General features: G+C 42.7%; 1 protein-coding gene across 14 annotated transcripts in view; it reads left to right on the top strand.

Annotated features, from left to right (window-relative positions):
• The first annotated feature begins 1,366 nt into the window (after positions 1-1,366).
• Positions 1,367-25,098, top strand: part of ABI1 (abl interactor 1) — a 70,064-nt gene continuing 46,332 nt past the window's right edge. For 12 of the 14 annotated variants that reach the window (XM_054390263.1, XM_054390259.1, XM_054390255.1 and 9 more), the window contains exons 1-2: positions 1,465-1,612; positions 22,640-22,807. In XM_054390263.1, the coding sequence (XP_054246238.1) occupies positions 1,496-1,612; positions 22,640-22,807 (285 nt within the window). In that variant the 5' untranslated portion in view covers positions 1,465-1,495. Of the gene's footprint in view, positions 1,613-22,639; positions 22,808-25,098 lie in introns of all 14 variants that reach the window. The other 2 variants (XM_054390260.1, XM_054390264.1) reach the window with 2 other exon arrangements.

Here is a 25,098-nt window from a genome sequence, read left to right as displayed (position 1 = left end):
AGCCTGTTCCAGTGCTCTGTCACCCTCATTGTAAAGAAGTTTCTCCTCATGTTGAGGTGAAATTTTCTATGTTCAAGTTTGAACCCATTGTTCCTTGTCCCTGTTCTTCCCTTACACAGTTCTAGAATGAGATGCTGGACTTTGTTGACCTGAGAATCAGACCTCCTCTCTCCACCTTGGTTTGGAGGTAGTACATCAGTAGGCATACCACAGGATGTTGACCAGAAGAGTTTTCAGTTCTGCAAACAGAATGCCTCTAGAGGACATGCATAATCCCACATAATTACTCAGAGGTGAGCCAGTCTCCTCATACTATGAAGTGTTTAACCATTTTTTTTTCCCCTCAAAATGTGACTTTTCATCACTGTGTGTGCTTCTCTGGCACTACTAAAATGCAAGGACTAATTACATCTGTACAGACAGCACACAAAGCCAAGGCATGAGTAACGGGCCTTGGAGACAGCTTCTTCTAGGCCTATTACTCATTGCAAGGGCAGGCTTGGACATCCCAGCATAGAATTCACCTGCTGTTACTGGCTATTCTTCTGCTATCATCATAGAAACAGGATTTCGCTTACCAAAAAACAAACAAACAAAAAAAACCCCCAAAACCCCACACCAAACCACCACATGCAAGAAAGACTGCACTAAATAATCCCCAGACCCTATCTTCCATACCTTTCCATCAACCAAAGGCAGCCCTAAACAGTGATTAACAGCCAAGAGGTAAAAGAATAGCAGGGAAAATGTATTTACCTCAGCCAAGTATTTTAAGTTCTCCTTATGAAGTTAAACCTTGACAAACACTGTCAATTATTCCTACTGGGCAGGCCTTCACAAGGATGTACATTCAGTATTTCTCCCTCCACCTGGGGATAATTTATTGGAACGGGACTAATTTCTGCTAATCGGGATGAATTCTACCAATTTGTTGTCATCTTACAAATTCCTAACCTGACAGGAGGCTGGATAACCGGAGAAGTGCGTCCTTCCCAAACTCTTCTGGCTTCTCCGGAGAGGCACAGCCTCAGGGCAGCTCTGCCGGTGCTAAGGCTTTCTTTGCAGGCGGGGAAGGGAAGGATACAAGCGTCTCCCTTGGTCTGCAGGCGCCCAGAAAGCCGGTCCGACAGCCTTGCCGTCGTTCTCCGGCCGCAGGGGCAGGCGGGGCGATGGCCTTCGGTAACCGCCATCTCCGCGCCAGGGGAGCCGCCTGCTCCTGTTCACCCCGCGCAGGCTTCCTGCGCAGCGCAGCGCTGCCTACAACTCCCGGGGTGCTCCGCAAAGCGGGGGTGGGGTTTCTCTCTCTCTTTCTGTCTTCTTTTTTTTTTTTTTTTTTCTCTCCCCTTTCCTCCCCTCGTAGGGGGAAGGATGGGTGGGGAAAGCGAGAGCTCACGAAAGCGAGGCGAGGAGGAATCCCACAATACCAGGCGGGTTGCGAGCCAGGCACTGCTGCTGTCTCTTTAATGCAAGAGGAAGCGATGCGGAGGGGTGGAAAATGGCAGAGTTGCAGATGTTGCTAGAGGAGGAAATCCCTTCTGGCAAGCGGGCTCTGCTCGAGAGCTACCAAAACCTTACTCGAGTCGCCGACTACTGCGAAAACAACTACATCCAGGTGAGGGGCGGTGGGGCAGGGCACCGGGGCCAGCGGTGGGGCGGGCGGGCTCGGATCGGTTCGGCTCTCCGGTGCGGGCGGCGGGGCCGGAGACGCCTGAGGGGCAGCGGGGCGCCCGGCTGCCCACGCCGCGGCCACTCGCACAGCAGCCATTCCCCCGGCTTTGCCTTTTATTTCAACTTTTCCAGCTGAACGACCGGACTTCCATCCTCCTGCTCCGGAGGAGAAGGGAGGGGGTTATTATGTCAGTCCGGCTCGGAGGGTGTGTCTTTTTTTTTTTTTTTTCCCTTTTTTTTTTTCCCCTATCCCCCCCCCGCCCCCGTTCCCTCTTGTGGTTTTTTTAATTGATTTTTTTTCTTTTCTGTATTTATTATGAGTCACAGCCCAGAGACCTCCCTGGGCTGGGGTGGGGGCTGAGCAGGGCGTGAGGGCCCGGTGAATTTCTCTGTGTGGCCGGCTGAGACCCGGTATCTCCGGTTTTCCCCCTCTCTTCCCGGCGGAGCGGCTGCCTCTGGGGGCAGCCGGCGGGCCTCGGGGCGGCGGTCGGTGACGGTCGCTGAGGCAGGCAGCGCCGCTCCCTTCCCCGCGCCCATGCGAGGCGCGGGTGCCGGCCGCCCCCTCCGCCGGGGCCGCCATCCGCAGCGGCGAGCGGAAAGGCCCCGCACACGGGTGACATCACGTAATTCGGTCATCGACGGGGATCCGCGGTGGGAACCGTGCGCTGGGTCCGCCTCGGCGAGGCCCAGGGAACCGCAGCTTTCGGCGTGGCGCGTCGAGGTCCGCCCCGCTGCCGAGAGCGGTTTGTAGGGGCAGGAAGCTGCCCTCTTACTCAGGCTCCGCTGTGTGAGCCGGGACTGGCGTTTCAAAATGGCAATCGGTGCTTCTCGCGGTTCAGACGCCCTGCTCCAGTCAGCTCACACCGGCTCTCCCATGCTGGAAGAGGCTCCGTTGGTTGGAGCATGTCTCCACCAGCCGGTGGATACCCCGATTCCCGCTCCAACCCCCGCCCCGTACCAGTGCTTCTTGGCCTTGCTTTAAATCTATTTTTGTAAAGCTACTTTAAGCCCAACTGATCATTATTCCAGGATTCGAAGCACATAACCCTTGAAGTTTGTATATTTGGTCATGCTGATGTAGATACAGAACCATCCAGAGATGCTCATGTTAATTTTCCGTATTTTTAGTAAAAAAAAGAAGGGAAAAGCAAATAAACTCCTTTACTAGAGAGTTTGTAAACTGTACTTGTTGAATCTAATACTAGACTACCTGTGCTGAGTATTTAATGCAGGTTGTTACATTCTCTGGCGTCCATCACTGCTGGAAAGATGTCCTGCTGTTTGTAGTAATGGAGCAACAGATTTGAAAATACAGCTTTAGTGATATGAAAATAAAAATTTTTAAATTTCATTTGTCTTTTTTTTTTTTTATTTGCTACTTGGATTAAAACTGCTTCAACAAGCCATGTTAGATTTTTCTTTTTAGGTTTTTCTTTTTGTGCTATGTGAAATAGTATGAGTTAATGTCTATTTACTCTTCTGAGTTGTTTGCTCCACCCAAAGAAAGCTGCTGATATAAATGGTTCTAAGAGGCGAGGTTCATTTGGTTTTACTCATGGGAAATATGACAAATACATGAGCATGGTAATTGCAGCACAAGTTTTGACCTGTCTTCTGCTCCTGACTTTTTCTCTGTGTCAGAAAGTTGCTGGGAATCTTCAGTTGCAGGGAATCTTCAGTTGCATCATTTTCTTCAGAGTCCTAAACTTGTCTTTTTCTTTCTTCAGACAAACTAATCAAAAAACTTCAACACTTGAGCTAGTTTCCATCTGGTCATTTGGGGTGTTTTTTTAATGTTTTTATTTGATTTATTTGATAGCTCATTTTCACCTCGAGCATCAAGGTCAGCTGGATGTGGGATTGGTACAGTCTGTTTATGTACAGCTGTGTTTGCCTTTTTTGAGAGGAAGCTGGAATTCTAAAATTCCTAGTGAGGACTTGCACAGGAGCTGTGAAAAATGTGTACCTTGCTTGTTGTGTACACTCATGGTACACCTGTTGAGTAAAAAATGACAAATATGTGGATAAAATTCCATATATATGTTTTAATGTGGGGTGGAGGTGGTTTTTTTTAATCGGCACTTTGTACAAAGCCATCTGCTCTCCAGTTGGACTACTGAACAGATTATACTTCCAGTGCCTGTGGTGGGGCCACTGCAGGATTAGGCAATGTGACATAGGGCACTGGGTTATGGGATTTGGGAATGTTGTGTGTGTTGTGACATGGGAGAAGAGAAAAAGGGAGGAAGAGGCTTAACCAACACTGTTTGTATTTAACATAATCATCATTTTATATAAAAAAGGCAGGCCAGAACAGAGAGCCTGGCCATGAAGTGAGTGCAGAAGTGGCTGTGCATCGTAATTTACCCCACAGTATGTGACTGATTCAATCTGGCCTCTTTGAGTTTGGGTAGCTTTCAGTCTGGAGAGTTTTCTCTCTTTTTGTGGAAAAAGCGATGTGCTTCTTTTTAGGAAAACTTACTGTGTGCTGTTACCTACTCTGTATTGGGGCATTGAGGTGGAACAAGTTCACACCCTCAGTATTGCTGTATTCAAACTATATCTGTATTTGTGGATCTGAAAACACATGATTCTTCTTTCATCTCTTTCACTTACTCTGGGAAAATTTCTGGTGAAGTTTCACTCTTGCTGATTTTTTTTTTTTAAGACAATTTGTCTTCAGTGTTTTCAGGAAATAAATGAAACTTCTTCATAGATGCCATATAAATGTAACTTCCAGTATCTAATGCCTTCCACAAATCCTTTTGCCTGCAAATAAAATCTGGGATTTGTCCCTTTGTGTGCGTGTAACTGTAAAAGGTTATCTTAAAATCTGTAGCATGAAGATACTAGTGAGGGATTTCATCAGTATCCTCAACACTATGAACTGTATCAAAACTATTACAGACATAACATAGGGAATTAAAACCATTACAGTTCTAATTATGGTTCTTCAGCTGAAAATACTAAATTCCAGAGAGCTTATCCAGTCAGTTTTGTGGCTGAATGGAATTATTTTTACTTTTTAATGAACTTATTTACAATAACTAGCTTATGAAGTGTTAGAATGGCATAGGAAACCAGCATCTCGAGTGTTGCTGCACTGATGGCTTCCTTTTGAACAAGTTCAGTTGACTGGTGTAGCACAGGGAGACCTCTCTGTGCTATAAAAACACTGCTCACAAATCTCCCTACTGTCTAAATGGGATGTTTCTTATAGCTGTGGTTATGCATAGGCAGGTGTGTAGTTCTCATCAGTCTCTCTACTTCTAGACCCCTTGGGAAGGTCTATCTGTAGTGTTGTGGGTTTTTTTTTTTTGTTTTGTTTTGGTTTTTTTTTTTAAGGTTTAAATACCGTTTTAATTTGACTGCAAGAACTTCTAAATGAATAGCTTGGAATATGTACTGCTTGTGTAAATTCTAGTCTTGATGGTATCTAGTGGATAGATTTAGCAGCTTTCGAAAATATGTGAAAGACCTTTTAAGGAAGTAAGAGCAGTGTTGCCTAAACATGTGGGGATTTTTGCTGTCTTCTTATTTCCTTCTGTAGCTTCCAAGCAGTAAGGGGAAACTGGACCATGAGTTGACAAGGCTGTTTTGGGGAAAAGAGAAAAAAGATTTCAGTTTGGCTGCTATTTTAAAATCTCTTTCCAGTTGGTAAAAAAAAATAAGTGTGAGGTTGGGCAGAAGTGTTGCATGCATGGAGTTTCACAAATCCTTATATTCCAGTATGTGAATAGGAATCCTTTCTGTTTGATAGATTGGATGTTCAGCACCTCCTAAACAGTAGGTAGTAGATACTGGACAGGAAATAACTTGTTTTTTTTTTTTTTTTTTCCCCCGATGTTTCTTGTTGCTTAAATGTTGGTAAGTGATCTGACGTTGGGTTTTGTTGTCTGCTGTGTAGAAGGTGGCTTACCTTAGTTCAGTACAAAGTCTACTCAGAATGTCTAATTCAGGAAATGACCTGCTTTAAAAGGCTAAACTTCTTAAATTGTCACTAACCCAAATCTTTTATGTGTTGTGAGAACATGCATGTTTCTATTTTCATAGGTTAATTGGTATGCATTGAGAACAAAAACAGTGGTTGGGTTTTTCTTTCCTAGTTTTCTTGCTAGATTTGGAAAATTCTGAAAACAACAACCCAAATTAAGCTATTTCACTTTCTGTAACACCAAAATATGATTCAAAATTGGAGAGCTTGAGAGCAACAAGATGAAATACGGATGTACCATCCCCTGTGCTTTGTGGGTTTAAATCATATTCTGTAAGAAAGGTGGTTAGCTTGTGCTCTCAAGCACTATTCTTTACAAAGATAGTCTAAGCAAATGTTTGCCACAGTATAAAAGGTACTTGCTATTCTTTGTGAATGTTTGGAGGTTTAAAAAATAAATAATAATTTGGATACAGGTTGATGGCTTAGGCTTGCAGCTCTTCTGTGCCTTGTACAGGTCTTCTGTGGCAGTGCATTTTTTGTGTTTTGGGAAATACAGCTATATATTTAGGTCAAAAGCTATGGTGCAACTTCACTGAATCAGCAAGGGATTGCAGGATACGGATCCTGCAGTGTTGTACACTTGGTTTGTGTCCAGAGGAGGTGGCTGATCTGAGACCAGCTTTTCCAAATTTGAAATATTTCCATTAATTTTGGCATGTCTAGTTTAAGAAGCCAGCAAGATGTCAACTGCTCTTCCTGCTCCATTTTTCTTTGGTATTTTTCAGCAGATGATTGTATCAGCACTGTGCTACTTTAATTAGGTGGAGTAAAGTGGATTGCCATAAGCTTTTACAGGTGCAGACTTCTTCCACAAAGGAAGCATCATCCGCTCCCTCCTGTGTTGGAAGGAAGAAGCTTACAGGTTGTCTGTTGTCAGTGTATATTAAATGTGATCCTTGCTTGCTGTGCTCAGTCCTGTGGAATTGTTGGAAGGAGGAAAGAAGAGTATGATGTGCAACTGTCTATTTCTTACCTCCCCCTGGATCCCTGTGAGCTTGTTGCAGTATGTTTACTCTGACGGTGAAGAAAAAACAGATGGGCCTTAAGGAGGGCTCATAAAGTGGAGCCCTTGTTGTAATGAAGGTGAGAGTACAGGAGCAGGCTGTGTACAAGAAGGAAACATTGTACCTTTGAGGGCAAAGTTCCTGTTGGTATCTGTGCTACTGATCTAAGTTTAACAACAAAAACCCCCTGAACTCTGAAGGAAAAAAAAAAGGTACAATTTCCCCAGTATCTTCCTTTAGTATTTTGAACCGTCTTCATTTTACAGAAGCATAAATGGAGGCATAGAGTTTTTAACTGACTTGTGGAAGGTCATGCAGGGACATGCTGTCGGATTTGGGAACAGAACCTGATTGTCTGGACATGCGGTGCTGTGCGCAAGGGTTTCCCCTTCTCACCCCATCTCTTTCCAAATGGCCTGAGCAAAAAGTATGTATCTGCAGAAAAGCAGACACAGTGTGTATAGCAGCAGTGCAATGAATCCCTGGGGAAAACATGCACCTGAAACCATCATTGACCTCATTAGCAGCAATTACTTTAAAGAGTTTTACATATCTGCTCCTATAAGAACCTTGAGATTCTAAATTTTTGCTTTGCAAACTCTTGGAGTTACGTAATGCTCATAGCACTCTACATGTTGGTGGGTCTCTGTCTTGGTAGACACACAAGAAGTTACCACTTTTTAGTGAAAGCAATCTGTGTTTGACAGTTCTGGTGACTGAAATCTTTCTTATCTGCAGACAGCAGAGTGGCAGATGTGTGGACAAAGTGCCAATTCTGTTGTAGCAAGGTATCCCTGAGGCATGAGAGGTATCTTGCTCTCTCTGTGCTGTGTTTGGTCTTAATCAGTAACTAAGAGGAAAGTGTCATGTTGTGGTTTTTATTTGTTGTTACCTGGTAGGAAATTACTTGTGGGACTCGGTTACATAGTGTCCAGGCTTGTTCATAATTATCTGAGCATTCTTGCTCTCTCTCTAATACTTGTGTTACTGAGAGTAGTGCTCCTTTGATGTTGCTCATTCCACTCCACCCCACTGGTGGCAGAGATGGGTGGGCATGGTCACAGGGATCCTCCCTTCCCTCCACCCCTAAGAAAAGGGAAGTAACTGCTGAATTTGTAATAGTAGATATGGTGCCTCAGTGTGGTTCCTCCCTTTTCCTGAGCTTGTGCTGGTGAGGCAAATACCACAGACAGAGACTTGATGTCTCTTGTGGGTTGCAGAAATAACCCTTTGCAGATAGAAATTTGCATAGACCACAGTGCTGTGGAGAATTGGTCACGATATGCTCCTGAACAGAGCTCTGTGAGAGAGGTAGTATCAGCAGGTGCCTTTCCTCCTGTACCTCCAGCCTGCCAGCATGTCCTTCTGACAGTGTGGGGGGCTGTCAGGTGTTTCATCTGCTTAGGGCTAGTGAAGTAAAAACTGTTTCTTACAGGTGGGGCTTGGGGAATCCATTTATTGCACAGCACATGAGAGCAGAGCTCTAAACTACTCCTCTTGGTATTAGAAGGAATGTGTTCTGTTTTGTTGATGGTGTTTTGTTTTTTTTTTCCCTTGAGTTAATTAATATGAGTGTTAGATGCCACCTTTGCTTGAGACTATGCAAATAGTGTTGCTCATTACTCATGTGAGCCCTTAATGTGGTTAACAGGAGCCATGCACGCTTTGCAGAGTGTAGATTTGTTACTATGATGCCAAAATTTTACAAGAAGAGGAGAGCTGGAGAACCCTGCATGAGGATTTCAGCATGGAGCGAAACATGAGTGCAGCATTTTCAAATACTACTTGTAAAATTCACTAGTCTGTACTAACTTGAGATGAAACTGGCCACCAACCTGCTGGCTAACCTGAAAAAACAAACTGAAAAGGACTGCTTGAAATATGTTTAGTTAGTAGGTTCTAGGTTTGCCTGAATTTTCAGAGCCTTTTTTTATTCTAAACTCTTAATTTAGACCTCTCATATGATAAAGTCTCTTCCTAACAGCCACAGATGATGTGTGTATCTTCTGCCATCATGGAATATTCTAAAAAAACAGTGAATACTGTCTTCTGCAATAAGATACAGCCTTCTTATGTTCCTTGTGTTAAGATAGTAGCTATATTTGTGGTAGTGTCCTCCCTCCCTCTTCCTTCCTCTCTTCTTTTCCAAAGAGCCTTTCTGCTGCAGAAGTTAAGGAGTGAGCACACAGCTCAATGTTGTGAGGAGGCTCTGATGCCATAGTGGTGAGCAGTTAATGAGCTCCCGGGGAAGAGGCTCTGCATCACTTTCCTAATTTTATTGTGACCTCAAGGACAACCAGGAGTGAAATGTGGTACTCTTCCTACTTCTGTTAGGAAAGCAGGAGGCCTCGGAACTTGGGCAGAGAAGGAAGCTTACTAAAACAAATGCTGGTTTGACATCCTTAGAGTTGAACACAATGTTCTACTGGGTGGTTCCAAGAAAAAAAAATGAAAATTGCTTATTTACTACTTGAACCATAACAGCTCTTTGAAAAGAATTGAAGTGTAGACTCTTCTGGCTACTTTCATACCACTGTTTCACATGATGATGTTTTTTCTAAGCTATACTTTACCAGGTAAGCAGGGGGTGTGTTTGGCTTTTTTTTCTGGCTAATCTTTCACCAGATGCATATCTTCACTCTCATCCTCTGATCCCCTTGTTGTACTTTGGGCTCAGCAAATCCACATTTGTCCTGGTATTTGCCCTGCAGCAGGCATTGTCAGCTGAGCGTCTTATTTGACTGCTGTAGCAGGTGTGCTGCAAATTAATATCTGAACTATGATCCCCGTGCAATACTTCTGTGTTTTCTGGAGCCTAAGATAAGAAAATGTCTGCATAAAAGAAAGGCAAGAGAAGAACAAGGTGTCCAGGCAGCTGCATCAGACTGCTGCAGTAACGTTTAGGGAGCTGCAGAATGCTGTGCCATGGCTTGTCTTTTCATATTCATATACCTGGTAATGTTAATCACTGTAACAGAACTAATTGTTACTAGTGACAGCATTTCTCTCTTTACTTCTTCCCAATCTGTGATCTTAATGTGAATTTGCTGATTTCTCTCTTGCTGTTGAAGTCTCCTATCTGCTTTCTGGAGGCTTTTCCCTAGACCTGTTGTCTCACTTAATCTTCTCCTACTGCCAAATACTGTGGGCTTTCTTTTGCTACCATTGATGCCAGAATGCTCTCATCACAGCTTCTGCCTCTGAAACAGACTCACATGCTTGCTGTCTACTTCATTGACTTTCAGTCTCATTTCAGATCTCATCTGAAAACCTCTTTTCCCTTGCCTATTTCTTTTAATTAATCTCTTTCTATTATTTAACTGCATATTTTACTGCCTTGCAGCTTAAATTATGCAGCTGTTTTTTTTCATAATGCCTTTCAGAAAAACAGCTTCTACTAGGCTAAGTTTGAATAATTTGAAACCTGCAGCTACTGGAGACATTTATATATACACTTAATTTTTTAGATTACGTGTACTGTCACAGAGTTGAGATGAAGCCCTTGGTGGTGAAGTGGTCTGTAAGCACCTGAGGAAGCCATGATGAGCAGGATAAAGGGGAAACAGAAGGCAGTTGGGGAGATGTGGTATGCAATGGCACTGACATGATTCTGTCTACTAGCAAAACTCTTAGGAGGCCTATCACATATTTGTGGCCAGGCCTTTCCTTTATAAAAAAAAACCTGTCTTGTTCAGGAAACTGGTCCTTTAGTTATTCTGAGACCAAGGAGTGGAAAGGGCTTAGTAAAACTTCTTTGCTTGGAGGCCTTTGGATCTCCTAACAGTGAGGGCAAAGTGGATGTGTCAGGGGAAATGATGCTCTGCTAAACATCCATTGGTAGGTATATAAGCACAGAGAAGAGCTGGACCTGATCCTGAAGGGTTTTCATAAAATACAATTCTAGCTTCCTGGATTCCCAGTGTGAGGCCTTGTGGCAGGTGGCTTGGATGATAACTTCAGTCAAGGTCCAGAGAGCATCAGACTAACAAACAGAGATATGGTTGATAAATGCATTTATGTGGGGCAGATCCTTGGGGACCTGGCTGGGAATCATTCAACTTTTGATTTGCTGGCTGTCTTGCCGGATTTCTAAATCTCTGGGAGGAGCTGTTGTTTTTGTGATGCAAACTCCAGGCTTTGGCTGCATTTAGATAAAATGTGTGTCTGGTCTGGAAGCGCTTGGCTCTACAAGGGCTCTCTTCAGATACCGTGGGTGTGTTTCTTGCTGCAGCAACTGTATGTTCTCCCAGCACTGAAATGATCTGGTTGCTGCAGTAGTCCTGAGACTTGTCTGGGAGCATTGCAAGTACATGTTGTCTTAAATGGCAGCAGATTTTGGATCTCATAAGATGTCTTTAGCATTGAATGTTAGATAAAATTGTGGTTGCCTTAGGTGTAGTTGAAGCTTGGGCTCATGCAGTGCTGCTTCCTTTGTGAGAAGTCCTGTATCACCTGAGTAGTGACTGTGTCATTTCTACATGTATATTTCATTTTGGCAGTCTGTCCTTTAAACCAACAGAGAAGTATGACAGTCAGTGGAAAGCTTTCTAAGCACGTGTTGCCTCTTTTGAAAACCTCCTATTCATGAAAGGAGAACTGTAACCTCAGCTCCTGTCAGTGCTCTGCAGTGAATATTGACTATTCAGAGACCGAGGGGGATGTTTGTTGTCATTGTGAGAGAGGCTTGTGCACTGGGGATAGAAGCCAACTGTGCAGGGTTATGATACCTGTGAGCTGTTTGCTCCTCTGAGGGGAGAAGAGTAGCTGGGTTTGGTCCTGAAGGTGGGACAAGTTGGGGATTTGAGCGTGTTCCTCTGGCACAGAAAAGTCTTAAGAGTTAATAATCTGTTTAATAGCTTTCTTCCTTGCTGATAGAGAATGGAAATGGCTTGAAAGATGATTGCAAAAATGGTTTGAAAGATTATTTTTGAGCATCTGCAAGTTTCTGATAGGGATAAAAGCACAGGAGAAATGGGGGAGAATGTATAACCCTCCTTCACTGTCTGCATGTCTTCAGCCTCCCTGTCCTGCTGTGACGTGGTAGAAAGACAACATTAAAAGCAAATATGGTTACTATTTGCTTTCTACCTAGAGCAGACAGCTAGAGAAGTAGCTTTAGTTTTCTGGCCAGCTTGCTGTAAGGGGTTGTTGGAGCAGTGCTGGGAGTGGGGGGAGTATGAACTGAAGCAGGTACTTAGAGGCTGTATAGCATCCCACAGGGCCTGTGGGGATGAATGTGGGGAATACTGTGAGTCATGCTTGTCAGTCTCATAAAGCAGGAGGCTTTTTAAAATTTGCCTTGGAGTGGAAGAGGTGTTTAATGGAGCAGCTGTGAAGGAGTTACGCAAATAGAGAACATAAATAATGAGCAAAAGATACCTATTTGAGCTTCTTGCCTCCTCAGAAAATGGCTAAATACAAGCTAACCACTGTGAAAGTTAAGAAAAATGCGTCATCATTAAGCATAAAGATGTTACTGTTCATGATGATGTGAAAATTCTCCTTTTGTGACTGGGAAAATGAATTTCTGTAGTTGTTGAACAGAAATAGTAGGGTTTTTCCTTCTAGTTTGCTTGAAAAAAAACTAAGATGGGAAGCTGAAAAGCAGTTCCTCTTGTAAGAGCTGGTTGGGAGAGGAGGTGGTAAAAAGACTACACTCCAGTTTTGCTTTGGATGTATCTTCAGTATGTAGGCTGCTTTTGCATAAAAAGTCTTTCTTTCCTTTTCCATCCCCCTATTTGTGCAGGTTTCATTTATGTGTAATGCTGTAAATTCTTGGGTAAAATTGAGAGTGTATTTTTGGGGTATAAATGTGTTGTTTGTGGTTTTTTTGGGGGCTGACACAGCCACTTCTTACTGTTTTAAAGAGTTTCAAGCTTCTGGAATGGAATTATTCCAGTCCTGGTTTTGCTTGCATCTGTTCTTGTTGTCAATGGGCTGTTTTCCCCTCTCTGTGGTTTTAATAACTCCACTTACCTGTTAAGCTGATCACAAGCTAGGTAGTAGCAAAGTCTCCTGGTGTCCCTACTACAGGTGCTGAAGTAGAATAGTTCAAGGATTGTTTTACTACTGGAGGGGAGGTGTGGGTGGGATAAAGAGTGATGTGTATTTGATTATTGTCATCCATCTAGCTGCGTGCAAGTGCTGCTGTCATCTGTAGGACTCTGCACCTCCTGCATCTGCCTAAAGCTGCCCTCCTCACTACTGCTATGCTAACACCACAGCAACTGTTACTGAGAGATGGTTTGTTTATTTTAACACGTTTAAAAAGAATATTTATTTTATTAAAACCCAAAACAACCCCCTTATTCCCAAATTTAACATTCTGTTTCCTGTTGAAGAGTTTGCTTTCTCTTTTCTGTTGGTTTCCATAAGTTTACTTTTATCTATTGCTGGATGTGGAGATTACCATAATGATTTACTTCTTGCTACCTACTGTCCTGTTCAGTTTTTTGAGGAGAAAGAGGCAGTGGTATATTATTGACTCACCATTCCTGTTCTCTCTCCTCCTCCTCCATTTTCTTGAGCCATCTCTTTCATTCTGTGGTTTGTGTTGGGTTTTTTAGGAGCTAGATTCTTACTTGCTGCAATTGGAATGACCCAGTATTCAAATGAGCTTATGTATGCAAGGTTTTGGAATGCTGTTGCTAACCACAGGCTCAAATTTCCGCATAATATGAAGTGATTCTTCTAAAAAGACAACTCAGATGTTGTGTGCTTACAGCCAGTATCAGATAAAAATTGTACAACCAGGTCCAGAACTGTGTGAAAGTCCAAGCAATATTAGCAGCTGTTTATGTGATCAGATAGAAACTGGAAGAAGGCTGATTTTCTCCACTTACATGCAAGCTCTTGTAAAAACAATCAGTCCTTGTATTGCAGTCCATTACTTTATCACCATGAGATCACTCTATAGCCTGCATGCTATGTGAGAGCAGGCCACGTGCTGGAAGCAAGATGCTGTAAGATTGTGGAGATCCACTGGTTTCTGGTCTGAGCACATTGTGCCAGTCTTGTGAGGTATGTGCAGGCACTTGGATGGTTTCCTACTGGACTGAGTATATTCATCTTCAAGGCACTAAATAGTCAGCAGTGTAGTGCTGCAAAGGATGAGGAGAGAGAGTTTGACCTGTAATGGCCTTTGTTTTCTTAAAAAAAATACTGTGACATTGGAAACTGCCTGAGCTGTAAAATCTGGGCACCAGCTGTGTCAAAAGTGCCTTTCTTGCACATGAGAACTCTTCCTGAATTAGGAACACTTGCAGTCTAGACATGTGCTGGATGTCAGAAGGCCTGTGTAACTCTTGGCTCTACATTTTAGTGCCTTGAGATTCTTCCTGGAGCTGGACAGGCCTGCTAATGTCTTTCCATGCTCTCCTTTCCCATTTCCCTCCCTGCTTTGTTGTCCTGCAGTATCTCTGACATCTTCAAGTGAAGAAATGTGTTGGGGTGCAGAGCATAGCTTTAAGCCTGCTTGCTTTTGGAACAACCCTTCTGCAGGTGCTGACGTTCAGTGTGTAGCTGTTTTGCAAACAGCAGTTGAAATTACTCTGTTGTATGGGTTCAGAGCACTTTTGGCATACAGTCTGTGATACCAGGACATGCTGAGGTGATGCTGTCACTTGATCCTTCTTGCTCAATCTTCTTGTCTTAACCTTGCTTGCTCAGTGCAGTCTGGTATGGTTCCAGCCTTGCCTAGAAGGTAAGGAGGGCTAGAGTGAGGATCTGGAAAGAAGGGTAGTCTTGGAAGCTCATCTAATTTTAGGTTGTTTCTTGTCTTCAGATAAAGATTATTTATCATAGGATTATGGGCTTATTCCTTAAGTTTGATTTGTCAAAACAGAGATAAACAACATCTGACTGTGAGCACTCAGGAGTCCTTGAAAGTAAACTGAAAAGGTAAATAAAATCCATAGAAGGAACCACATTATTGATATTATGAAAAGGAACTTTTTCACACAGCATAGGCTGAAAATCTTTATGCCAAAACAGGTTTCTCTGCACTGCTTTGGTTCAAAGGCTTGCATGACATGTGAATCTACCTGGTTCTGATGTTTCTTTCACTCCAGTTAGATTTCTCCCAGTTTAGAAGGATATTAGGTAATTAATAAATACTAGTGTCTCCTTCCTATTCCCATGAAAAATAGCTCTCTGATTTATCTATGAACATGTCCTTGCTACATGAGCTTAAAATCTGTGGGTGGGTGCTGGCACTTAAGAGAATAAACAGAAAGCCATTTTAATTTCAAGTCCTATTACAGACAGAGAACAGAAGATCAATATTTGAAACAGTGCATAAGGAAACAAATGGAATGTAAGTTTTCTAACTCCTTTTTATGTGCTGTCTGATGTGCTGAAATAATCATATGCTCCAAAGCCTTGGGTAGCTTTGAGTGCTGAAGAAGGAAGACTGCTACAGAAATGCCAAGAGTTTCTTTTCCTAGCTGACAGTCTGAGGGTGGCATTGTTTTGTATTTGAAGCTCATGCTCATGTCTCTGGTGTCAGAGCCTACTTCATGTGAGCTCTGAAGAAGCTTTTTTGTAATTGCATTGGGTTGGAAGGCACCCTCAAAAATCATCTTGTCCAGTCCTCATTGTCATGAGGCAGATCATAGGCACTGCAAGGAAGTTACAAGTATAATTTTGAAGCAACTGTACATGCTAATACCATGCAGAGTTTTACAGGAATGGAAGATGTGGTTTCTGTCCTGGGGCTTGTGTTGTATAAATCATGTAAAACACAGAAATTTGGTTTGAGTCATATTTTCTTAAGCTTGCCGCATATGTGGTGTTGAAGTCTCACTAATTCAGTGTTCAGGGCTTGTGTGAAAATGACACATGGGCCTGTCTGCTTCTGTCATTTTAGTTCAGGGTGCTGTGCTATTTTGGTTTTATACACAGACTATAACAACTGACATTTACAATGTGTTGTGCCAGCATATATGTTTACTGTGACATCTCCTCTATTGGATTTGTCAGGAGAAGAGAAAGCGCTGTTTTCTACAATATTTTTTTTTAAATATTTATTTTATTGAAGGGAGTGATTTAGTCCAGAGCCAGCATGACCACTGTTTGCTGCATTGGGCAGAAAATGCTGCTAACAGAGCAGCTGGCACATATCTTCCCAGGCTCCATCTGTCAGAGTCTGCATTGCTCTGTAAATCACACTCCTATTGGATAGGTCCCCTTCTTGCTATAATGTTGGCAGCCTGGATTAAAATGGAATTCCTGAATTTTTTTTTTTTCAAATTTTAAAGTTATTTACCTTTTTAAAACCCCCATGGTTTTGTAGGCTGCCTCTGCTCTCCTTCACAGATCTATTAAAGTCTTTGTCATCTTTGTGAGTGCTATGTCTTGTGGACTTGTCTTAGTTTAATTAAAACAAACATAAGGTAGTGGAAGCTTAATCTCAGATGTGGTTCTCTGCTGGGTACACACAGGTGGGAATGGGCTGAGAATCTGATGATGACATTCATTGCTGTATCTGGGCAAGTTAAACACCAATGAACATATTCATCTTGCATTTTTTGTTATCAAAACCTAAGACCCTTTTACCATAATGAGGTTTATATATGTTTGTGTATATGTATGATATACGCATATTCCTTACAGTCCTTTGGAATGAGCTTCTTCCCATAAGGGTGAGACTTTTCTCTCTCTACCTTCCCCAGAAGAGATAATGATTAGAAAAATTGAGACTCTTCTTTTTGCAGTTAATCAACAGAATAAAAAGCAACTTTCAAGTAACAAGATCTGCAGGGAAGCAGGGGCAGATTGGCTAAATTGGTCTTTGCCCATAGAAATGCTAATTTGCTATCAAGGCTATTCAGGACTGGTCAGGGGAATATTATTGATGGAAATGAAGGATTTGCTTCTAGCTGATTGTCTAGCATGTACAGGATTTGGGGGAAGGGCCTGTCTGCAGCAGAGCTTGTGAATTACAGGCTGTGCTTGTTACATTGTCCTGTGTGTTTGCTAAACTACAATTATTTGGTATGTGCCTTGTCCCTTCACACATGGAGTAGCTGACCAGTCAGTGGTCTTTGTCAAGAAAATGCTTCTAAAAGTAGAGACTGAAATCTTGTTTGTGGGCTGTGGTGTGTTTCTTTGCTGTGGTGGTGATCACCTTATTGTCTGGTGCCTGGAATGAATGCCAGCTTGATTGTGCAAGGTCTTTACCTGGAGAGAAGAGATTTCAAGTTCTGCCAGTTCCTCTGCATTTGATAGGGCTGAGTTACTGCATCTTATCTTGAAGAAACCCGACAGACATGGTATTATTTCATACCAATGGGTCTTTTTTTTTTTGTGGATGCTGGAAGGAAGTTCACTTGAGTTGAATTGTAGATGCTAGCCTGTCTGTGCTTACTGAGGATTTCTGCCTCAGGATTACTGCTCACTGAATGCACTTGCAAGAATGTCATCGTCCTGGGTTTAGTTTGGGAGTTGCTGTAGCGAGAGGGATCTTGGGTTTTAGAACTGTTCTGAATGGTTAGACATCCTTCTGTGCTTCCCCTTGTCTAAATTCCTTCATAGTCCTGGAACAGCCAGTTATTAAGTGGTTGAGAGCTTGATACTTCTATTTGACACCACTTTTCACTATATGTGTGTTGGATAGTCTGTGCTGTTTCTCATTTTCACTGTCAGTGAAGGATTGGTTGCCAGTCCCCTGGAGAGAAGGCCTTGGACAGGAGGTGGACATGTTCAGTGACTGCAATACATTGCAATTAATAGCTTGCAAGATATTGGGAGATTAAAATCTTGAGCTTTTATGCACCCCACCCTCACTCTCCCAAATTCAGGAATGGTAGAAAAGTACAACAAAATTACAAGTGACAGCAATTCACTTCAGTAAAACACTTGAACGTTTTTCTGCTGTCCATACTGTAGCACCTTTGTGACGCAGAGTGGTAGTGGAGGTTTGGGTGTGCTCTGGAACACGTGGGGTTTAGCTTTAGCTCCCCTTCATTTGGAGGCTAGGTTTGCCCTGATGTGTTATCAGGCTGTGCTTGTACAAAGTCCCTTCCTGTTCCTTGTCCCCACATTAATGCTTTCTTTAAAACTTCCCCACAGCTGTTTTTACTGGTGGTAGTAGTGATATGCATGGTTAACAGGTGGCTCCAGTGGCAAGGATACTGATGGTGGCTGAGTACTGCTGATCTGGGACTGATTATATTGAAGACAGTATACTGTAACCTTCTGTGGTGCTATGGGGGGCTGTTTCATGTGCTGCTGTGTTGGGCAAAGGTTAAACTTCAGCTTCTGAGTTAAGTCTCTTGATGGCTTACTTCACTTTCCAGTTGGGGTAGTAAGGTGCTGATCATTGAGGAACAGTCTGTAACTTGTAAGCAAGTTAATACCAGGCCTAGTACAGCTCTGTTGATGTTGGGAAATACTCAGAGCATTATCCTCTTGAAGTAAAAGCCATCCTAATACATTCTAGAGAGACTTTCTATGGCACAAGCACAGAAAGTTTATGTCCAGGAGACAACTGACACATCAAATTCATGACTGTCCTTACCTGGATGGCACACATAGCGTAAGCGACCCAGCTTGTAAATTTTGAAGCTTAGTTTCCTCTGCCACTCTGAAATTAGAGGTATCCTTTAGGACTATAGCTGTGATGAGAGACCCATAAATGTTCCCTGATGAGCATCTGCTAGTAATAACCACAATCAGTTTAGAGAGCCACTTGGGTGGCTTCCAGGTCATAGTTGGCACCTGAAAGTTCTTCAGAATGTAGGAACTTGGGGCACTTGCTGCTTTTGACTTGCCAGTTAGACTTTCCTCTCCATATAAGTGATATTCTCATGTACTACTTATCAGTGAGGCAAAAAAGTCTTACCATGATGCAGTGTGTTTACAAAGTAGTCTAACAAGCTTCAGGAACTATAGAGTAGGGGCAGCCAGTTTGGTGTGATCTGATGAGCTGCCTTCTGACCTTTGCCAGATGGAGCATGTTCTTATGGTGGGGTGTTTATCTTGCAGGGAGTTTCAAGCAAAGCGAGTGGATCTGAAGTGCAAAGAGGGAAAGCAGAGACTGGAGAACAAGTAGTGAGGGTATGGACCAGTGCACTTGGAACAGAAAGCCTGGCTTCCAAAGGTGCTTTGCGGTGCAAGCTGATGTGATTTTTCGAGAGGAAGCTTGACATGCAGTCGTGTGCTGTATGAACTAGAAGATGGTGGGAATTGGCTGAGAGAAAGCTGGGTGGGCAGATGATTCGAACACTGCATAGACACTGTTGCAGGGATGTGACTGCGTGGGTGGCAGTTTGGAGAGGAGGAGAAAAATTGGACTGACTGCAACTTGTAAAGTCAGCTGCTGAGTGATGGACAGGCTCTGCACTGTTTGACCTTAATGTGTTACTGAGCTGAAGAATCAGTAAATAAGATTCTGCCCTCTTTACTGTGGCAACTGCTTGGGTGCAGTTTTGATTTGACTATAGTAATTTTGTAAAGGTTGAAAGGATGCTTTATGTTGTTTTGCACTTGACAAAAATAGAGGCTGTGCAGTGTGGAATGCCATGCAAGTCTGACTATCTTTTTATGTGTATCTAGGAGAGGGGGGGTGTTCAGTATTAAACTTATCTATGTGAAAGCAATTTCAAGCTGCAGTTATGCCATAGTAACATGATTAAGGGTGAACTGGGAATACAGGTGGGAGCTTACTTTAAGAGGCAAGCTTCAAAAGCTGTGATGTTCTAAATTTAAAGAATATTCACTTTGCTACTAAAGACCACTCGCTGGTCAAAGACTACTGGAGAAACGGTAATACCTTTGAAGCTTTCAACAGAGCTCAACGTATTTCTGAACTATTGGAAAAGTGAATCAGCCTTTGTATTTTTAAAATGTGGATAGTTAACTGGTGCTCAGGTATTACACTGAAGTACTTGAAGGCACGGAAATGTGCATTACCTTAGATACTGCTTTTAGTTTCTGCTTGAAGAGAGGGGTGAAAATAACAGTAGAAAACACTGGAAATCCCAGATTCTTCCTGTTGCTGCCACACAGGTCTTGGCTTCACCTTCTCCCCTTCCCCATTTACTGGTTGTGAAAATTTTAGCTTATATTTTGCAGATGCTGGCAGTTCTAATTAAAAAAATGTAAAAGAGTGTGTGTCAAATGAGTTTTAATATAAACTGGGAACTGAAATTGCCTGAATTATCTGCAGAGCTTGAAAATGCTTCTAACCTAATCCTGATAGGACATGAAATACATTCTACATCACACCTATGTTCATCTAATCTTGTTGCCAGACTACTCGTTTGGGCAAATAACTGATGTTAGGTGCTTTGGCAAATGAGGGCAAGGCTTTTGATCAACAAATCATTAGAGAAGAAACTTTTTATACACTGAAGTTTTCTTATTTGACAACACTCAGTAATTGAGTAACCTTTGTAACCTATTAGTGTTTGGCCTAATGTTACATAGTTGAAACTGTGTAATAAGAGAACTGCTTGAGTAACGGCCCCATAGATCTGCACTAAAGTTTGTATAAATGTTCTCTGATAGTTAGAAAAGTCAAGATCCTTTTTAGGTGAAAGTGGCTTTGTTTGCATTTTGAAGTACTGAAACAGTACTGAACAGTACTGAAACAGTTCTGCATGGTGTGACCTTAGAATGTGCAATAGCTGCATTACCTCCTAGCAAAAGATTGCATTAAACTGTTCTTGCTGCTTCACCTTGTGGAAGGCTTCTGTCTGCAGATCTGTTTGGAGGATGACATTAACCAAGTGTTCTGAGCAGTATCAAAATGCTGCTGGGAAGGTTAATAATGAATATGGACAAATTTCTTGGATTGGGGGAATTCACTCTGGTTTATAAAATTCTTCAGTTGGAAGGTAGCCTAGCATGGCTTGTGTGGCAATATGCAGGTGATGCTGCAACGTTGTGATGTACACGAACAGCCTTCTGATTTTATTAAAGCAAGAGGCACAAGGGATTCCTTATTAGCTACTGCATCTTTTTACATCTTAAATCAGGGGCTGACTTAACACCTGTGGAGGTTAAACTGAAATATTGAGGTGAAGAAATTGAGTCAGGATATGAGTGGATGAGTGTGTGGAAAGATGCAGCACCTAATAAGGAATCCTTCTTGTCTCTCTTGCTTTAAGAGAACCAGAAGGCTGTTCATGCGCATTAGGAAGTTGCAGGTGGAGAGGTGATTCTGCCCCTCTGCTCTGGTGTGACCTCACCTGGAGTACTGTGTCCAGCTCTAGGACCCCCAACACAAGGACATGGAACTACTGTAGTGGGTCTAGAGCAGGGTCACAAAGATGAGCAAAGAGCTGGAGCACCTCTCTTATGAAGACAGGCTGCAAGAGTTGGGTTTGTTTAGCCTGGAGAAGAGAAGGCTCCAGTGAGACATTAGAGCAGCCTTCCAATACCTGAAGGGGACCTACAGGAAGGCTGGGGAGGGACTGTTTAGAAGGGCCTGTGGTGATAGGACAGGAGGCAGTGGTATGAAGCTGGAGCAGGGGAGATTTAGGTTGGGCATTAGGAGGAAGTTCTTTACAATGATAGTGGTGAAATACTGGAACAGGTTGCCCAGGGATATGATTGAGGCCCCATCCCTGGAGATATTCAAGACCAGGCTTCATGTGTCTCTGGGCACCCTGATCTAGTTGGAAGTATCTCTACTGACTGCAGGGAGATTGGACCAGATGAGCTTTGAGGGTCCCTTCCAACTTGTTGCAATCTGTGAATCTGGAAAACACAAGGCTCTGCTGAGTGCAAATGGAATTTCTTTGTTCCCTTACTTTGTGCTTTATATGGTAACTGTTGCATACAATGTGTGTTGGGTGTTATTCAAAGAAATTAACAATACAAAATAGAAGTCTAGTTGGAAGGGGCTGTTAATATGAACCTTTCCTTTTGGTTGCTGAGATCAAGTGACCATTCCATAAATAAATAAAATGAGGAAGAAACTATGTTAGCAGTGAGTCATCGTTCACTGAGATCCTTCCTTGTGCAGTGCACCTTTCCTGCAAAGGGGACAAAGAAGAATTCTGGAGAGCTGCAGTCTGCAGTAACTTCCAGTCTGATTAACAGATGAAGTACATGGCCTCCACTGCCAGCTCCCAGGCTGTGATACAGGGAACACTTCAGAGTGGGTTGCGTTGTATTTTTAAAGTGGAGATGGGGTTGTTACCTCCCAGTCTACCAGTAAGAAGTGACTTACTTGGTCCTTGTGATTCAGGTCATGTAAGCAGTTGATGATCTTAAATGATAACCTGCCTTCTGACTACAGGGTAATGCCTTGGCACAGACTGAGGACTGACTTAGCAAGGTGTGATTTCAGGGTGAAAGTGATCCTTTCTTTATCTTTTTTTTCTTTGCTCCTGACAGCTCAAAATGTGTATTCTCGGTCAGTAATGAATTTTCTTAACTGTCAAGGGCTTCTATGTGAGAAGGGGAAACGTCACAGATACTCTTGCTTGTTGGAGCCCTCTATGCACACCATCCTGATGTGTGACTGGCTGTGGGAGGGTTGGCTTCGTAGGTGGCATGTGCAGTAGGAAACACCCAACTGTGGGAAAATATTTTTCTGTCTTTGACTGGCATGGGCTGTGTGACCTCAGAGACAGGGTGAAGGCTGCGTGCCAGTGTTGGTGGGAAATTGGAGGTTTTCTGGGAAATGAAGGCTTGGATGGGCTTTAGAAACTCAACTTCACCAAGTCATGATAGTGTTGGGTTTTCTTCTGAATGAATCGGTTCTTGGCATGTTAATTTTGCTTAAATACTTGGAATGAATTGGTTCTTGGCACGTTAATTTAGGTTAATACTAAGATTAGATTTTTCAATCTAATCTTATTATTGAGGATGTTTAAAATGTAGATGGAGACCGAGTACTTTTCACAATCAGAAGAATCTGATTTCAGTTTCTTTTAAATGCAGATTGTATTTTTTTGTTACTGCCTTCCCACAACCTTTTCCTGGCCTTCAGCAAACATCTTGTTCTCTTGCTTTACAGGCTCCAGATAAAAGGAAAGCATTAGAAGAGACCAAAGCCTACACGACTCAGTCTCTAGCCAGTGTTGCTTATCAGATCAATGCACTGGCCAACAATGTGTTACAACTGCTGGACATCCAAGCATCCCAGCTACGGAGGATGGAGTCCTCCATCAACCATATCTCCCAGGTAATCTTTTGGAGGAGGCACTATCTTGTCTTGTATTATTGAACTGGATAATTTCTGTTGACTTCTTTTGAGTTCTCTGACTAACATGACAGAAAATAATAAGGCTTTTTTTTCTTTTGTTATTTATGAAAGCCACCTTGTGATGGAGGTCATGACTGAAATAAAACAGTTCCTTTATAAGGAGCACTGGGCTTATATTTGATTTAAATCAGGAGTTAATAATGAAGATTCCAAGATCTGATGCAGCAGTTGGGGGGGTGCAGAGAGAAGTATTCTGTTTCTGAAGGAAGTCCAGGTAGAAGTACCAAACCATACGAGTGGTCGTGTTTTAACATTGCAACCTATGCAGTCATCTCATTTGTTTTTATAGCCTTGCAGGATGTAATTTCATGATCTGTGTGGAGAAGGAAAGGGGGGGTGCACATGCTGCCACTACTGCTCAAGCCACTCTGTCCAAGCCAAGGCAGTTGGATGACTGAGCTGACCTGACTTGTACTGTGACTGCACATTGCTAGAGTTGATACAGGGAGTACATGGAAGTAGACAAGGGGACAGACCTACCAGCGTCAGCCTGTGTGTCTGTCCTTGGCTGAACCTTCTTGCTAGCTGGCTGCTGCTGTGGGGGGAGTTGCTGCTGCCACCTACCTTGCACCTGGTCTGGTCTGACTGTATGGTAATTTGAAAAGTACCTGCAGCTGAAACAAAGTAGGAGGAAGTACAGTTGCTGTAGATAAATTTCTGTGACTACCTCTGAAGAAATGACTGGATAAAGGACTGACCTACAGGCTTCCCAAGCATTGGATGCCCTTTTATACTGAGTACATCTTGTGTGTTTCAGAGCTACAGTGTGTGTACAGTGATTATTGTTAAATTCTCATTGGCCCACTGATGATTAATCATGCAACAAGCCAAAATGTTTGATACTAGCACAAAAGGTGTTAACCCTCTGTACCGTTTGCTGCTGCAATTGAAGGCACTGTGCTGAAAGCTGTTGAGTCACCTGATACATGAACTGTTTGCTAAAGACTGTGAACAATCAGTGCTTTGTAAAGCTTTTGAGGAGTATTTAGCAAGGTCACTTGCTTGTAGTTTCTGTCCTGGTTGGTCTTTCCTGAAACTAATGCTTGCAGACTAATTTTGTAGAATCAAACTTGATACAGATAATGCACAAATACCAGCTCAACTGTTTGCTTTGAAATGCTTCTGCTCAAATGTTTCATCTGCATATTTTAAATCTGCTGTTCAGTTGCTTTGATAGACTGTTTCTAAATTCTTCAAGGTCTCCAGTGTCTCCTTCCCCATGCTCATATCAGTTGTGAATATTTTCATGCCACTAAAGCATGGGGATGAAGATGTTCTCAAAATGGAATTCTCCATGAAAACCACATTGCCTAGAAACGGATCTGAGGCATTGCCAGTCAATTACTCAGTTCTGGGATTTGCAACAAAGAGCAGGTATCTGAAATAAGCTACACTGTGATAGTTTTCCTGATTAAATTTTTTTTTTAATATGGTAGAAAATCCTGTCCCTTTTCAGACCTGCTGTGTTTTATTTCTCTGTGCATGTTTTCCAGAATGGCTCTAGGCTAAATGACTGGACAGCTAATCTTGATTAGTAGCCACTCAAATGTTTTCCACAGATTGCGCTGGGTTGGAAGGGACCCTCAAAGGTCATCTTGTCCAACCTCCCCTGCAGTCAGCAAGATCACCTCCAACTAGCTGTTTACCTTCTTCACTGGAAAATGCACTTGTGAAAAGTTACATGATGGAGTTATGTGTTAAATTCTTGTAACTGGGGTTTAATTTGACAGGTGGAAAATTTGCTTGTGTTTATAGGAAAAGATTCGTTGAACTTCTGTTTCTTGTTGAGAGCAAAAACAGAGGCAATGACCTGGTGGTGAGGGAGTATTGCTCTGAGCACACGGACAGTGAACAGCTCCAGGAATGGCGTTCTTGGAATAGCCAGAACAAAAGCCTGCCCAGCTGCATCTGTATTTTCTGCATTCACATTTGTCTTTCAGCTGTAACGTGTGGGCCCTGGGTGACCTGCCACGTAATTATTTACTACACCTGATATACAGAGCTGTGCACATACAGCTCAGCTCTTTGACTGAGACCCTTGATACTGACTGAGCTTTGCCAAGCTGCCTTGACCCTTCTAAGCTGCTCTGTTATGGCAGATGTGGTGCTTAGGGACATGGTTTAGTGGTGGACTTGGCATTGGTAACAGTTGGAGTCGATCTTAAAAGTCTCTTCCAATTTAAACGTTTCTGTGATTCTCTGTGTACACA

Source organism: Indicator indicator, chromosome 20 (genome assembly GCF_027791375.1).
Source record: "Indicator indicator isolate 239-I01 chromosome 20, UM_Iind_1.1, whole genome shotgun sequence".
NCBI lineage: Eukaryota > Metazoa > Chordata > Aves > Piciformes > Indicatoridae > Indicator > Indicator indicator.
Note: the sequence above shows the minus strand (reverse complement) of the source record. Positions and strands in the feature narration are given on the sequence as shown.